Source organism: Sminthopsis crassicaudata, chromosome 2, assembly GCF_048593235.1.
Source record: "Sminthopsis crassicaudata isolate SCR6 chromosome 2, ASM4859323v1, whole genome shotgun sequence".
NCBI classification, from domain to species: domain Eukaryota; kingdom Metazoa; phylum Chordata; class Mammalia; order Dasyuromorphia; family Dasyuridae; genus Sminthopsis; species Sminthopsis crassicaudata.
The window spans coordinates 573509261-573526339 of record NC_133618.1 but is presented as its reverse complement, the minus strand read 5'-3'; the positions used below and the strand labels follow the sequence as shown (position 1 = coordinate 573526339).

Genomic DNA, 17079 nt, shown 5'->3' with positions numbered 1-17079 from the left:
CATGTCATATTTAAAAGTGACTGAACCAGGGAGATATTTTTTCATTAAAAATAAAAAATAGATTATCATAATTTTATAAGATATAAGGCCTTATTAAAAAGAGACAAGAAAAAGTTTTTACAGTAGAGGGAAAGAAGGGAAAGTGAAGGTGAGTAAATGAACCATCAGAATTGGCTCAAATAGGAAATAACATATAGCAGTATAGAAATCTATTTTACCCTACAGGAAAATAGGAGAGGAATAGAATCTGGAAAAGGGGGGAGGGTGATAAAATAGAGGGCATATTGGAGGAGAGTGTGATCAATAGCAAAACATTTTGGAGGAAGGACAGGGTAAAAGGAGAAAATAAATGAGAGTAATACAATTAGCTATAATACTTGTAAAAAAATTTCAAAGCAAGTTTCTCTGGGAAATATTATTGTTCTCTGAAAAATGATGAGCAGGATGTTCTCAGGGAAAAAAAATCTGAAAAGCTCTCCATGGACAAAGTGAAATATACTATATGCAAAATAATAGCAATCTGGAATGACAGTTGTAAATGACATTTTTATTCTCAGTAGTACAATCACTCACACCTACTCTGAAGGACTTATGATGAAAAATCCTATCCATACCCAGAGAAGGAACTGATTGAGTCTAGATATAGATGGAAGCATTCACTATTTTTCACTTAATTTTTCTTGGGGGTTTTATTCTCATTAGGGTGGGAGATCTATGTTTTCTTTCACAAATTGATTGTTATGGAAATGGTTTGCCTAACTTCGCATGTGGTTTCTTAATTGTGAATGGGATTAAAGGAGAGGACCTAGAACTCAAAAATCTTTTAAAAAATGAAAAAAATTGTTTTGAATATGTGGGAAAAATATTAAATATTTTAAAATAAAATAAAATATAAGGGCTTTTAATAAATTATCAATATTTGTCATTATTATTCTAGAGGATTTACTAAATTTAAGGTATGACTCTAAAACTGATTTTTAATAAATATAAGAACTTATATAATCATGTGACAACTATCCTTCAAAGTAGACACTTGGGGAGGCTGTGTATGAATGTGCTTGTAATTAATTGTTTTGATGGTAGTGTTCATACTCCAAATATTTTTTAATACCTCCTAAAATTACCCTTTGAACCATTTTACAAGAAAATCACCTTTATTATTTCATAGACCCACCTTATATAATACAAAATTCTAATAGTCAATGATCACTGATCTTATTTGTCAGAGTTGTCTTCTGACAATTTCAAAATTAAAAAAAAATGTCTTCAAAAGACAAAGCACTGCTTTTGCATAGGGATATACTAAAGTTATAATAGTTCTCTTTCATAAGTTGCATTTTAATGTTTTTGTGTCACTTTTCTTCTTTGAAGTGCACAGTGACATGTGGTCGAGGGTTAAGATATCGCGTTGTCCTTTGTATCAACCATAACGGACAACATGTTGGGGGCTGCAATCCACAACTCAAGTTACACATCAAGGAGGAATGTATTATCCCAGTTCCATGTTATAAACCAAAAGGTAAGTTGTTTTCTTTGCTTCTTCTTCTTTCTTTTTTTTAAACTTTTTTTGCTTGTAATTCATTAAACTTGTTAAATCCTAAATGAAGATGTTCTTGATTCTCTTCTAGTCTGTCCTTTGCTGGATAGTCGCCCCTTTTCCACAGTTGTTTCTCAAGATTCTGTCCTAGAATTTCTTCCATTTTCTTTCTATACCCTCTGTCCTGTTGATCTCATAAGTTCCCAAAAGTTCATTATAAATGTTTTATGTAGGTGACTCCCACATCTCTGAATCCAACCCTGAATCTCTCTCAAGCCCAGTTCTGTCACCAAATGCCTATTTGATATCTCTAAAAGCTTCCCAGACACCTCAAAATCCATATGACCAAGACAGTATTTTTCCTCTTTCTCTGCAAATGCTCTCTTCTTTCCAGGTCACCCATTTCTATTGATGTTTCTGATATCCATCTCCTAACTTAAGTTCACAGTCTCCCAATCATTCAAACACTTTCTTCTCCCAAATTCAGTTAGTTGCTTACTCTTACATATTCTTCCTTCACAACTTACCATATGACTATTGCTTTCTCTCCACTGATATGACTACCATACTAGTTTAGGACTTCCTCAATCTTGCCTGAACTATTGCAGTGGCCTTTTCATTGGGTTCCTGACCTCTAGGATTTCTTTCCTTCCTCTGATCTGTCTTTCTTGGCTACTAGAATGATCTCCCTAAAACACAAGTCTGACCACGTGATTCTCCTGCTCAAAAGCTTTTAATTGCTCCTCATTGCTTCTGAGATTTATGATATGTGCTCCTCAGCTTGGCATTTAAAATCCTTCTCAGTTATCTCAAACCTCTATTTTCAGATTGAATTGACACTTTTTCTTCACTTACAAAATTCTGGCCAAACTTTCTAGTTCATATTTTATTGAATATAGAATTCCATCCCTGGCCTCCATTCCTCCCTCCATGTCTGTAACATCCTCTTCTCAGCCCCTTAGAGTCTCCCCATAGTCAAGGCTTAGCTCATGTTTTACCTATTTCAAGAAGCCTTCCATGATGACTCAAATTTCAATATTCTACACTCCTTAGTTAATCATGGATATTTTCACAAGTTTATATACTGTCCCCCAGTAGAACATACATTTATAGAAAAGGCCTCTTTTTTGGTTTATTTTCATATCATCAGTACTTAGAATAATACCTCAAATAGAGCAAGTGCTCAATAAATGCTTGTTGGGCTAGTTTGGATTAGATTTTGATTTTTGTTATTCGATGAGTATTCATCAGTATTCATTGTAATAAGAAGAGCACATTTTTTACACATTCTTTGATTTTGTATTCTTTCATTCTGTAATATAGCCTATAGAAGACAAAAAAGAAACAGGACAGAACTCCTTCCTTGATGATAGCTGTAATATTTTTTAAAATTAAACCATTTTTTAAATTTAATGTTATATTTTAACATGTTTAATATATATTGGGTTACTTGCCATCTAGGGGAGGGGGTGAGGAGAAGGGAAAAATTTGGAACATAGGTTTTGCAAGATTCACTGTCAAAAATTATCCATGTATATGTTTTGAAAATAAAAAGCTTTGTAATAAAAAATAACAAAAAACCTTAATGTTGAATAGGATTTTAGTGACCATTTATCTCAAATATGTTAATTCTTTGTACAGTCTTCCCTGACAGAGATCATCCAGTCATTGCTTAAATACTTTGCCATTCTATTAATTTAAATTTAAATTAAATTTAACTTAAATCAACAGTCATTCATTAAGCATCTTGTCTGAGTAAAACCTTGTGTTAAATGCTGAAATGTGATGACAGGAAAATGAAGAAATTTGACTCAAAACTCTGCCCTCAAGAAGTATGCATTCTATCCGGAACAATGGTGGGAGTGAGGGACAGAGGAAAAGATGAACAGAAACAAGTAAATACAAGATAATACAAAATAATATCAAATGGAAGAAAGCAACTAGAGTCAATAGTCAATAAAGTAAGGAATCAGTAATCAATAAAATCTTATGAAGTATCTATTACATGACAGGAACTGTGCTCAGTGCTGAGGATATAAATACAAAAAGAAGACAGTCTTTGCCCTCTCAAGGAGCTTACATTCTAATGGGGGAAGACAATATGTTAGAAAAAACCTTGCCAGGGGCAGCTAGGTGGTGCAGTGGATAGAGCACCAGCCTTGAATTCAGGAGGACCTGAGCTCAAATCTGATCTCAGACACTTAACACTTCCTAGCTGTGTGACCCTGGGCAAGTCACTTAACCTCAATTGCTCAGGGAAAAACAAAAAAAAAAGAAAGAAAGAAAAAGAAATAAAAAACCTTGTCAGAAAATCTATGAAGCACTGAGTGAAATGCATTTATTTAATCAACCTGCATTTATTAGGTGTCCACTGTGTGTTCAGTCCTTTGCTAGATGCAAAGGCAGAAATGACATATATCACTTGCTCTCAATGAGCTCCTCAGAGGAATGCATATTTGATCCCAGAGGCAAGAGGGATACGTTGAAGGTGATCCAAGAGGGATGTATTTCAGCAATGTCTCTTTGATCTCTAAATGGAAGATGGCTTGGAAATAGAATATTGAGTGTTGGAGAGGGGAACAGCCAACTGGATAATGTGAGGAGAAAAGAGAAAATCTAGGAGGAGAGCAATACAAAATAAGTTTAAAAAAGCAGGTGGGGGTCAGATTGTAGAGGCTTACACGACCATCCCCAGGATTCTGTAAATTCTCCTATAGTTACTAAGGAACTATTGAAAATTTTAGAAAAAGGAAGTAATGTGATCAGAACTGTGTTTCAGAGGCAACAACTTAGTATTTTAAGATAGGGAGCTCAGTCCCATAAGAGGTTACTTATTCTGTTCTTGGGCATTGGGAGACTGGGAAAAGTATTGAGCCAGGTCTAAATATTGTAGTCAACTATCTTGTGACATTGAGCAAATTACTCAATGTCTTTGGGTCTCAGTTTTGCCATCTGTAAAATGAGGGTGTCAGCTCACATGAACTTGAAGGCCTTTCTAGCTAAGAATCACTGATCCTCTAATTATTATTTATGTTGAATAGCAAAAACCCACTTCTCCATTACTCCTAGTTCTACTTTCTGGAGCAGCATGGAACAAGCCCTAATTCTTGTTGCCTGTAACTTTCCTTAAAATGTTTATAGAACTCCAATTAAGTATGTTCTTTTTTTCTTTTCTAGACTATTTGCTTGATTCTAACAGGTATTCCTCATGTACTCTTGTTTCTTCTAAGAAAGGTTACAAAGAATGTATTACAACATAATTTCTTTTCTATGTTGATATGATACGTTATATTTCAAAGGCTTTCACTATTCATTTTTGGAATGCTTTTACAGAAGTCATATTAAGTAGGTTGTGATCCCCTTTTATAGACAAGAAAGCTGATATGTGGGTATATGAAACAATCAACTGCATTTATTAAGCACCTACATGTGCCAGATGCTATGTGCTATGTGTGTATGTGAGACAATTCAGCTAGACTATAGGGTTAGAGGCAAGTCTCCTCCAACTCCTGGTCTTGTGAGGAAGTTCACTAGCAGGGGAACTGGGCCAATGATAAGTACCAAGAAGGGAGCAGAGTGGAGCATTACCAAATCCAAGTGAGAAGCTTTTGCTGGATTCAGTCCATAGCATCAGCTGGGGAATACTTACATGTCAAGCCAAGAAGATTAGACCAGGAGTGTGAACTGATTTGCCAGACAAGAGTCAAAGAACCCCCAGAGATAGAGCAGAGGAAAGACAGCAAAGAGACAAGAACCTAGAAGATAATTGCTCATTCGTGTATCTCTAGGATGAATCTCTTTTCCAAACTCACCTCACCTACAGAGGGCTGGCTGATGGACATAAGCTGTTTGGGATATTGTAGGAAAGTTAAATGCCATTATTCAAACCTATACCTAACACTTGCTTTCTTACTTTTTTGCTCTCAAAAAGCTCCATAGTTCCCCCCTCTTCTATTTCCCCATCCTCCATGTGATTTACCATGTAAGGACTGGACCTATGATCTCATTGATACAGAAAATTCCCTCGGTAATACACTAAAACACTGAAATGTTAAATAACTTGCCCGGAGTCATACACATGATGAGCATCGGAAACACAGTTTGAACCCAAGCCTTCTGATCTCAGAGACAGTGGTCTTTCCATAGTACCAACTACACAAGATCACAAAACCTTTCGTGTTTAAAATTATAGCCCTGTCAAACTCAACATGTTAGCTTAAAAACTACAAATTAACATTATCTATGTTTTATTGTATTTTTACTTTTTTGTTAAAAATTTCAAATATGCATTTGAATTTGGTTCCCTGAACTTGGGACTTTGGCAGGCTGATTGCAGTCATGGCTGTCTAGAAAGATGGTCTTTGCAAGTTATTATTTTTTTTAAACTAAAATCAAAAAACCAATCTTCTAGTAATGAAAATGAGACTTTGCTTTCCAAATATAGTTAAATTGGTCCTTGTATGACAGACACAAAGTCCATTGCTGAGCCTATATAAAGCTCTTCCAGCTTGTTGGGACTTGCCAAAACATATAACCTTCTGGCACAGTCTTTGAGAATCCAGAGTCTCCCATACACCACAGTGTATGCCCCATCAGACGTTAGTGGGGAAATGATCCTGAATAACTAACTGAAAATGCAAATGTTGGAAATAATACCAATAGCTGATATCACATTTTAGAAGATATTTTATGGTAATTTAGGGAATATATCCAAACACTAACCAGAGATTTTTCTTCTCTGTTTTGCTAATTTGTTGTTTAAAAAAATGCAACTGAATAGAATTTGAGCTAATTTTTACTCCAGAAACCACTTGATGAGCTGTGTTTAAGTGAAACCACTTGAATCTATACCACTTAAATTTTTCTGGTGAAAAAATTAATAGAAAACTTGTGTATATTTAATATGAATCCTTAATGAATTAACAATAACCAAACATCGTTCCTATCCTAGAAAAAAATCCAGTGGAAGCCAAATTACCCTGGTTCAAACAAGCCCAAGAACTGGAAGAGACCAGAACAGCAGCATCAGAAGAACCAACGTGAGTTCATTGTCTTTTATGAGCCTAGAAGGGAACCAAGACCTTTAATGAGGCCTTTGTCCATTTTCTTCTCATTTGGGGATCTTTTATAAAAAGTGATCTGAACTTTTCAGACTCAATAGATATCACAACTATTGTGCACCCACAACTCCTTGATGTGCCACTTTGGACATCTGTCTATAGGAGCACAAGACAGGGTGGAATTATTTACTCTGGAGCAGGCCAAATGGCAAATTATGATTAAAACTGGTTTGGCTTTGTAGATTGTCATGATTTTTTGGCCACAAGAAATCCCACTATTTCTTAAATAAAACGAATCATATTAAATTCTTGTGTTTTAAACTAAAGTAATGGCTAATATATAGGCAATGTAATTTAAATATTAAATAACTGAAATGATTTGAATCTAAGTATTTTGATAAGATATATGTGTGCTTGTATGTGCATATGTATTATATGTGGGTAGGTGTGTACATATATATGTATACATATATATATATGTGTATATATACATATATATGCACACACAGACACAGTAGAGAAATCAGACAGTTATGTACAGCCATGGGGATATACAGCTGTTGTCTTTGTTATTGGGATAGCTAAGGCTAATGGAATGTTTGAGCTCAGGAGTACTGAACTGTAGTGAGGACTAAAGCCAGTTAGGTGTCTAAGTCCAACATGAATATGGTGAGAGTCCAGTAACAGGGGTGCACCAGGATCTCTAAAGAGAGGAGAATGGACTATGTCTAATGGTCCCTGTATCAATCCACAATAACACTGTGTCCCTAAGGGGCTACAGAACTTCCAGGCTGGGCAAAATAGGGAAACCTAGTTTTCTTTCCACCTAAAAATATGTAAATCATGTAACTTTTAAAAAGTTTACATGTAAGCGATTTAAAATGGAAAAAAAATGAGTCACCAAGAAATTGAAGAGGGAGGGATATTTTTTCATGGCAGGAAATAGTTTAGAAACAAGAAATACAGGGTTGGGATTACTTGCTACTTTTGTGTGGGAATATGAATGATGAGATCACATAGTGATTGCTATTAGGACTTAACTTTTTTACTTTTTACTTAACTTTTATTTAAAGTTTTAAAAAATTATTTACTTTTATAAGAATCCTATTCATGGAAAGGGATAAATCATGGGTTCTAAATTATCTGTATTATGCATACAGAACTTTTAAATGATTCACTATTTTAGAACATAAAGGACATAATCTTCAGCATAGTTGTTGCCAATTTGTTTTGCTTCCTTTTGAATTCTTAGCTCTTAGCAGAGTGCCTGGAACATAATAGGTGCTTAATAAATATTGATCAATTGTTTGGTAGAAGAAATTCCCTCATCAAGAATTCGCTACAGGTCCAAGCTCATTTTCACCAGCACTTCTCTCCTGTTCTTTAAAAAAAATACTATCAGTGAGAATATGTGGCTATACATCATGGAACATTATGATATCACAAGAATTATATGTATAGGTAACTCAACGAGGAATGTCAAACATAAGGTAAAATAAATAAGCCATAGCATCTAATTGTTGATAATTTATATGTGAGAAGAAGTAAAAGACCAGAAAGGGACAGAGACCAGTTAGAAGTGAGGAGTGAATGATAACAAGACAGCCTAAATGTTGTATTGCTGTTCCCAAAATATTAAAATGGATCAGAGAAAATCTTCCCAGTGTTTTAGGAATATACTTAAGGGATAATTTAGAAAAATATGCTGACCATAAAGGATGAAGTTGAGAAGACATGGGAGGTTTATGATCAGTCCTGCTAGAGAGAATATTCATGTTAATATGATAACAAATTTACTGCAGTGTCAAGAGTGGTCTTAGGGTAGATAATATGGAAGGAAGGAAGGAAGGAAGGAAGGAAGGAAGGAAGGAAGGAAGGAAGGAAGGAAGGAAGGAAGGAAGGAAGGAAGGAAGGAAGGAAGGAAGGAAGGAAGGAAGGAAGGAAGGAACGATGGGGAAAGAGGGAGGGAGGGAAGAAAACAAGCATTTATTAAGTGCCTTTTATATACCAGGTACTATGTTAAGCACTTCAGATATCATCAAGCACTTCAGATATCATCTCTTATCCTGGGAAGCAGATGCTATTACTATCCCCATTTTATAGTTGAAAAAACTGGGCCAGACAAGTTTAAGTAACCTGCCCTGAGTCACATAGCTAATAAGCATGTGAGGTCAAATTTGAACTCAGGTCTTTTTGTCTTCAGTGCTTTCTCCACTACACCACCTAGCTGCTATGTTAATGTCCTTATTGCGTCAATCCTATAATGATTATAGGCAGCTAGGTGACACATTAGATAGAATATAGGGCTTAGAGTCAGGAAGATATTAGTTTAAATCCTGTCTCAGACACTCCCTATGTGCATGACCTTGGACAAGTCAATCTATCTGTACCTCAGTTTATCTAATCTATAAAATAAAGATAATAATAACAACTATTTTACATTATTATTTGTGAGAATTAAATGAATTAATATATGTAAAATATTTTGTAGATCATAAAATAATATATAATTACTAGCTATTAGTTATGGCTAACTTTAATATGTAAGCAGCTATTAAATTAAGAAAAGTGGATAATAGTTAAATGTTTTGTATTTTATGGGCATGAACCATATTTGTTTTTTTTTCAAGTGAAACAACAATACTTAAAATTCAAAGGATTTCTATGGATCCATGCTCAATATATATTAATGGGCTGGTTAGAGAGATAAAAATTTAATTCAGTCCTATTCAATATTAAATAAGACAGTGTCCAGAACAAGGACAGGGAAAGATAATTTTATCGTCACTTTCCCTAGTCCATCCACATCAATTGTGAGCATCCCTGTATGCCTCATTGTAGAAAATAGGCTTAGAGACCAGACCAAACTGAAATCAACTGAAGGAACTATGGATATTTATCCATGGATAAAGGAATTAGGGCATCATCATTTACCTTCAGTGATTTGAGAGGGATGTCATGTGAAAAGGAAAGGAATTAGTTTTGTTCTGTTAGTTTTAGAAGACAGAGTTAAGAAAAAAGGGTGAAAATAATGGAGATATGAGCTAGACAATGGTAGATTAGTGGCATTCAAAACTAGTTGGATCACAAACACAAAATAATATTAATAAATGTTTTAAAATCTCATTTGGAATTGCATAGTGGCTCAAGGACATGTACTTAGTCTTATGCTAAATATTTAACATTTTTATCACTAAGTTTGATTAAAGGCATAGGTCTCATGCTTATCACATTTTTTTCAGATAATCCAAAGGTAAAAGCAATTAAGTAACATGATGGAAGATAGAACTAGGGTGCATAAAAGACTAGACAGGATATTAAGCCACATTGAATTAGGATGGATAAATGTAAAGTTTTATCTTGGATTCAAAAAATTAATGTCAAAAGTATAAGATGAGGGAGGGCTTGTTCACTCGAGATGAGCCAATAGAGCACTGTGGCAGCCAAACAAGTCAGCATCAGGAGGAATATGAGTTACATTCCAGTATTTGAAGGATTATAATTTAGGAGATGTTGGTTCTATTTGACCCCCAAGGAAAGAGCCAAAAGCCATGAATGGAAGCTAAAAGGAGCATATTTAGGCTAGATTTAATTACAAAGTTCCTGATGATTAGGATCTTCCAAAGTAGGATAGGTTGCATTGATAGAAAATAGATTCCCCTCCCTAGGAGATTATTAGCACAGGCTGAATTTTGGAATGATATTTGGGATAATATTATAAAAGGGAACAAGTTGGACTCTCCAGGAAGCCTCTAAGGTTCTCAGCCTCTCTGGGTTTCAGATTCCTCTAGAATATTTGGACTAAAGGATTTTTGGGATTCCTAAAAGCTCTCAGAGATATGATCTCCCAATCTTGTCCACCTCTGGTTTTCTTTGATTGCCTCAAGTTGCAAATACTTTGTGCTTGATTTAAGAGCCAACTTCCCAACATGGAGCTCTACCTAAGTACCGTGGACCTCCTTGGGAGGGAGTGGGTTTTCTCTCTCTGGAGGAATTGGAGCAGAAGCTGAAAGATAATTTTTTCAGAGTTATTGTTAAAGGAACATTTATAGAAAGGAGACAAGAAGTCACATCAAAACTTTAAGTGTTCTAGAGTTATGTGGATAAAGAAATGAATTGCAGCCATCTGATATGAACTCAGATTTTATACTGCTTCTTTTTTATTTTAGTCACAATCAGCTGGTACAATAAATAGAGCACAGAACCTGGAGGCAGAAAGATTACTATCTGCGTAAACCAGGACAAATCACTTAATATCTGCCTGCCTCAGTTTCCTCATCTATAAAATTGAGATAATAATAACACCAACTTCCCAGGGTTGTTACAAAGATAGAATATTTATAAAATGCCTTGCAAACTTTCAATTTTGCAAGGCATTTTATAAATATTTATAAATTTTGCCTTGCAAAATTGAAAGTGCTTATAGAAATGCTAGATATTATTATTATTGTTGTTGTAGTTATTATACTCGATCAATATAGATTACAACTCACTCATATCTTTGTAACCTTTGAGATTCTTGTCCATACATTCTTATAAATACTTTTGTTTTAGTGGTTGTTGTTTAGTCTTTAGGTTTTTCATTCATGTCTGACTCTTTATGACCTTATTTGGGGTTTTCTTGCAAAGATTCTGGAGTGGTTCGCTATTTCTTTCTCTAGTTCTTCTTACAGATGAGTAAACTGAGACAAACAGGGTTAAGTGACTTTTTTCAGGGTCATACAACTAGTAGGTGCCTGAAGGTGGATTTTAATTCATGTAGATAAGCAATCTTGGACTCTAGACCCTATCAACTGCATCACCTAGATGTCCCTACAAATCCTTTATAGATCTATTTCATATATTAGAGAACTTCCTTTAGGTTTTCTAACATTTTGGGGAGTACCAGTGCAGCACATAGAAATTGTAGATCATATCTTGCTCTCACTGTAGACTTCTTGCTTCCTCTTCTGATCATACATATATCCTTGTGCTATTTTGTCAGACAGTCACATAATCTCAGTTGGAAATGACCTCAAAGGCATCTAGAACAACATATACCTGTATAATCATCCCGTCTACAATATCCACCAAAAATTAACACTAAATCTTCAGTGAAACAACTCTTATAGAGGGTTATCCCACTTCCCAAATTGGCCCTTTCTACTTTTAGATAACTCTAATTTTTAGCAAATTTTTCCTAGTTATTAAGTTTCTTTGCTTTTTCTCATGTTCCTGTTATCATTGGCGATATTGTAACCAGCTTTATCCTCCCAGATGCCATTTCATTCCCCTTTGGGTCTTCTACAACTTTTATTCTTTGGAAATTGTGATGTTTAATGATGTGGTGCTGCCAGAAGTAACTAATGTGTTTTTAAAAATTTCAAGGAGTTGCTTGGGATCATTGAAAGCACTGGAAAAGTTCCCAACTGTTCTCATGCCCCTCTTAAAATGGTGTGAGTATGGTTTACCCAAGGGCCATTTTAAATGGATAAATTGGACATAGTTCCTTAGATGTGGCCTCATCAACACAAAGTATAATGGGATTACTACTTAAGGTATCTAGACACTAATGCTATTCACGTAGCCTAAAATTGGATTAACTTTTTAAAAAGGAACATCACCCTGACAGTTTGTTTAGTGTGTTGTCAGCTAAAATTCCCAAATCTTTTCCACAATCTGCTGCCAAGGTAGACTTCTTCCATCTTGTATTTATATAATTGATTCTGTTAAAAAAAATTTTTAAAGCTAAATTGAAAACTTACATTTTTTTGCTGCTCATTTTAATTTCACTAATTTCTGCCCCTAGTAAAACTGTCAAGATTATTATTAATCTTGATTCTGTCACATATGGAAGATGACTTTTTCTTTTAACTTTGATAAGTGATCCTTTCTCTGTCTTTAGAGTACTATATTTTCCTCTTTTCTAGTTTCCCCAAATTAAACATGATTGCCTTTTGAAGGACTTTCAAAAGAGATTTTTGTCCTTGAGAGCAGCACTAAGATTAAGGAGAGATTACAAATGATATAAGAAAAATTTTTCTAACAACATATATTATTCTTCAACTATGGAACTTTCTAACAATATATATTACTGTTCATCTATGTAACATGATGTCTCAGCACACAGAGAACTGTTGCATAGAAAGTGCTGAAGTGTTATTCCTGATATATTAGAAGTTATAATAGATTACCTCTAAAATTCCTTCTCACTTTTATTAATTGGATACTCAAATATATTAAAAGATTTAGGATTTTAATGATTTGAGAATTCTCTCCAATAATGCAGATTAAAACTCATTCCCCCATGCTTGCCCCTCCTGTGGAATTCTTGTCAACTCCTTTGGTTGACCATGGGGATTCCCCCAGTATGTTGGGGGCATACTTTGATTTCTTTTGACATCAAGAGCATGCCATTGGAACACTCTGATAAGCTACCTGTCACCTTTCACTCTTTCCATGTGACAAGCCCATCTTCTCTTTCTGTCATATAATTTTTTTCTTTCTTCTTTTTTCTTTCTTTAATTATAGCTTTTTATTTTTAAAATACATTCAAGGATAGTTTTCAATATTTACCTTTCTAAAACCTTGTGTTCCAAAAATTTTCCCTCCCTTCCCCCATTCTCTTCCCTTAGACAGCATATAATCCAATATAACTTACACAGTCCAAAATAGTTCCACATTTATCATGTTGCACAAGAAAAATCAAATCAAAAAGGAAAAAATTGAGAGGGAAAAAAAACAAGCAAAAAAAGCTGAAAACATTAGTTTGTAATGCACATTCAGTCCCCATAGATCTCTTTCTGGATGCAGATGGCTCTCTCCCCCACATCTAATGGAATTTACCTGAATAACCTCATTGTTGAAAAGCCCAAGTCCATCACAGTTGATCATCACATAATCTTATTACTGTGTACAATGTTCTCTTAGTTCTATTCCCTCCACTTAGCATCAATTCAAAGAAGTTTCTCCGGGCTTTTCTGAAATCATCCTGCTGATAATTTCTTTTAATATTCCATTATATTAAAATACCATAACTTATTCAGCCATTCCCCATCTGTCACAAAATTTATTAATGAAACCTAATACTACTATTCTTTGAATTTCCTCATGAGCTATATTTCACAACCCACTCATACCTCCCACATTTTTTCTTTTATATTATTTTCTCCAAGTATGTTTGATATGTGGATTTTGAAGGGAGGATGTTTTCTAGGTGTTGTTTACTCTTAAAAGACCCTTTCATTGAAGCATGCAATTTTTTTCCTATTCAATATCTTTGGTTTAGACATAAAAGCATTAGTTGTTGTTATTTCATTTGTGTCTCAATCTTTGTGATCACATTTGGGGCTTTCTTGGCAAAGACACTGGATTGATTTTCTCCAGCTCATTTTACAGATAAGAAAACTGAGGCATTCATGGTAACCTTTTATACTTCTCTCTTTTGTCTCAATTAAAAAAACAAAACTGTAATCCACTTTCACATTCTTAAGGCAAGAAAATTAATATTGTCTCATTCAAGGAAAGTCCAAATTACTCAGTAAGTTCACAGTAAGTCAAATTTTTGTAATTCCTTACATAATATAATTCATAATAATTACATAATATAATATAATTCACAATATACATAATATAATACATAATAAAAATAATTCCTTAATACTCCTTACATTTGTGTAGAATTTTAATTTAATGGATATATATTATTTTTATACCACCAATATTTATCAATATATTCTTCCCACTGACAAAAACCTCTCTTGTAATAAAGAATAAAAAGAGAAAAAAGCAATTTGAAAAAAACTAAAATACATTAAAAAGGTCTGACAAAGCATGCGACATTCCACAGTTTTAGTCCCCTAATTGCAAAACAAACAAACAAACAAAAAACTGGGCAAGGTACTTTGTCATATTTCTTCTTTGGATCAAAGTTCAGTCATAAAATTTTTACAACATTTGGTTTCAACTTTTTATTCTGCTTTAAATTTATGTTTCTATAATCCTTGAAGACATGAATGGTTTCACTTTATTTTATCTGTACTGCCACTGCCTCACACAGTGACTGGCACATAATAAGCACTTAGTTAATAGATTACCTTGATTGACAGTTCTTGTGTATATCACTTTCCTGATTCTGCTTACTTTACTTTGTGTCTGTATCTTTTTTCTTCTTCTCCTCTTATGCATATAAGCAAGCAGAGCCTCCAAACTCTTTGGTCCTTTAAAGATTCAACATCATCACAATAAAGTCATGTAATATAGGGTGGAAAGTACTGGATAGGGCCAATTTGGGCTGAAATAACTCTTCTATAATTGATTATCTTTGTGGCTTTGGTCAAGCCACTTAACTTTTCTGAGCCTCAGTTCCTTTATCTGTGAAATAAAGAAGTTGGATTAGAAGAACTCTGAGTCCTTCTTATCTCTCAAATCTAATGACCCTGCTAGTCATAAGAAGGAAAAAGCTGTACTTCTCCTTCGGAAGCAGCTAGGTGGCAGGTGGATAGAATGCTGGACTTGCCATCAGGAAACCTGAAATTGAGTAGCTTTTTGACTCTGGACAGTTATCACTGTTGGTTGGTAAGTCATACCCAACTCTTTGCGAACGCATTTGAAGTTTTCTTGGCAAAGAATGTTTTGTCATTTTCTTCTCCAGATTATTTTATAGGTGAGGCAACTAAGGCAAATAGGGTTAAGTAACTTTTGCCTACAGTCACAGAGTTAATAAGTGTTTGAAGCCAGGTTTGAACTGAAGTCCTCCTGGACTCTGCTGAGTCAAGGATCTCTTTATTTACTCTATTCACTGCATCACCTATCTGTACTAATTATATTCATATACACACATATTATGTATATATATTTAATTATAATTATCTTTTATATTTTTTTTCTTTATTATCATTATCTTTGGGTAAGGAGATGGGACCTCAGAGGATGATCAACCATGTATAGTAGGAAACTTCCTCTCCCACAAATGTAAACTCTCTCCCATCCTGGCATATATTTGATTTTCCTTTTGTAATTCATGTTGCCTAACAGTCTCTGGCCCACTTCTGGTTAGTGTGGGGTTTACAATTTCCTTGGTAGGCTGCCACAACGTTTGACTTTATTCATTTCCTAGTTTTCCAAACAAAACCACAACATATCTCAGCTTCTAGTTCATCCTTTTATTACAACTGTCTTCTGTGGCTCTGAGTTGCGTGTTAGTTGATAATGAATAAGGGAATAAGTGTAGCTGTGTTTCAAAACCCCTAAACACAGGCATGCCAAACCAGTTTGTGGAAGATAAATAGTTCAGCCTCTGTGGTCTACCGTGGCTGGGGTTCTGAATTTACATAGAGAGTGAATGTTCAAAAGACATTTTTTTATTAGGAAAATAAAAAATTACAGCTTGTCAAGCTAAGCCAAGAAAAATGTAGGTTTGGCCTTTTGAGTTTTCAGTTGTGGAATGTGATGACAGTTGATACGCATCATCATTTTAAAAGTTCCTCCCTGGAGCCGTCTGAGTTTCTCTGGGATTCTCAAGACTTCAGCAAGGTTTTACATCACCACTGCCATCTTCCCCTTTCTCCTTACCTTTTCCTTTTCATCAAAGGGCCAAAGAAATTAAATGAATTTAGAATGCTTGGTATGTTTTCTCCAGCTGACACTTAAGCCTTTTCCATTTATGGACATTTAATTTGTTAAAAAACCAAGTTGAAGTATGATATTTCAGGGATTTGTAACCAGGATGTTTCTGACCAGTTTTCCCAAGAACTATATTACAATGAAAACTTATATTCAGTCTTGCATTTTATAGTTTACAAAGATCTTTCTTCCTGAAACTGTTATGAGATAGATAGTGGAAAAGTAATTTTTTACAGAAGAAGAAACTGAGTTTCCGAGAGGTTAAGTAAATTACCCATGAATACACAACTCATAAAAGTCAGAGCCAGAGTTTAAACCAGTCTCCTGACCCTAACTATAACACTGCTCTGATTCTAATACTCCCTGTTACTAACTCTTGGACTGTTCCTTATTCCATTTAATACATCCATTTCTGATTTTACTACAGTTCTGCGCTGGTTTCTATTGGTAAAATGCAAAGCTGGTGGTCTTTTCAGAACCCACATGAGAGCCTGGCCCTGGTGGGCTTCTTTTAGTGCCAGAGTTGAGAAAGCCAGAGACCCCTTTGGGGCCCTCAAAAATCCATCTCCCTTCACACAGCCCACCATGAGAGTAAGTTGCTTCATAGGATTCCCTGGGTAACTTTCTGACCCTCTGTTCCATCCTGGTCCATATTCATTTATGACCCATGTTCATCCTAACTTCCTTTGGCATCCTCATCCTTCCTCTGACCTGATCTTTTGGCTTCCTGAGAATGGGCTGACTTAGATTCTGCTTTGCAAAGACCCGTATTTAAACTTCTATTCCTCATCTCTCAATGAGTTTTCCATAGTTTTTAGTCCTCAGCCTGTACAAATGGTAATAGCCTCATACCTGCTGACACTCACAGTTACCTAATCA

At 34.8% G+C, this 17079-nt stretch overlaps 1 protein-coding gene across 8 annotated transcripts in view; it reads left to right on the top strand.

The window, feature by feature from the left end:
- ADAMTSL3 (ADAMTS like 3) overlaps nucleotides 1-17079 on the top strand; it is a 553717-nt gene that overhangs the window by 404154 nt on the left and 132484 nt on the right. For all 8 annotated transcript variants that reach the window (XM_074295268.1, XM_074295270.1, XM_074295266.1 and 5 more), the window contains exons 14-15: nucleotides 1372-1519; nucleotides 6489-6576. In XM_074295268.1, coding sequence (XP_074151369.1) covers nucleotides 1372-1519; nucleotides 6489-6576 — 236 coding nt within the window. The remainder of the gene's footprint in view (nucleotides 1-1371; nucleotides 1520-6488; nucleotides 6577-17079) is intronic.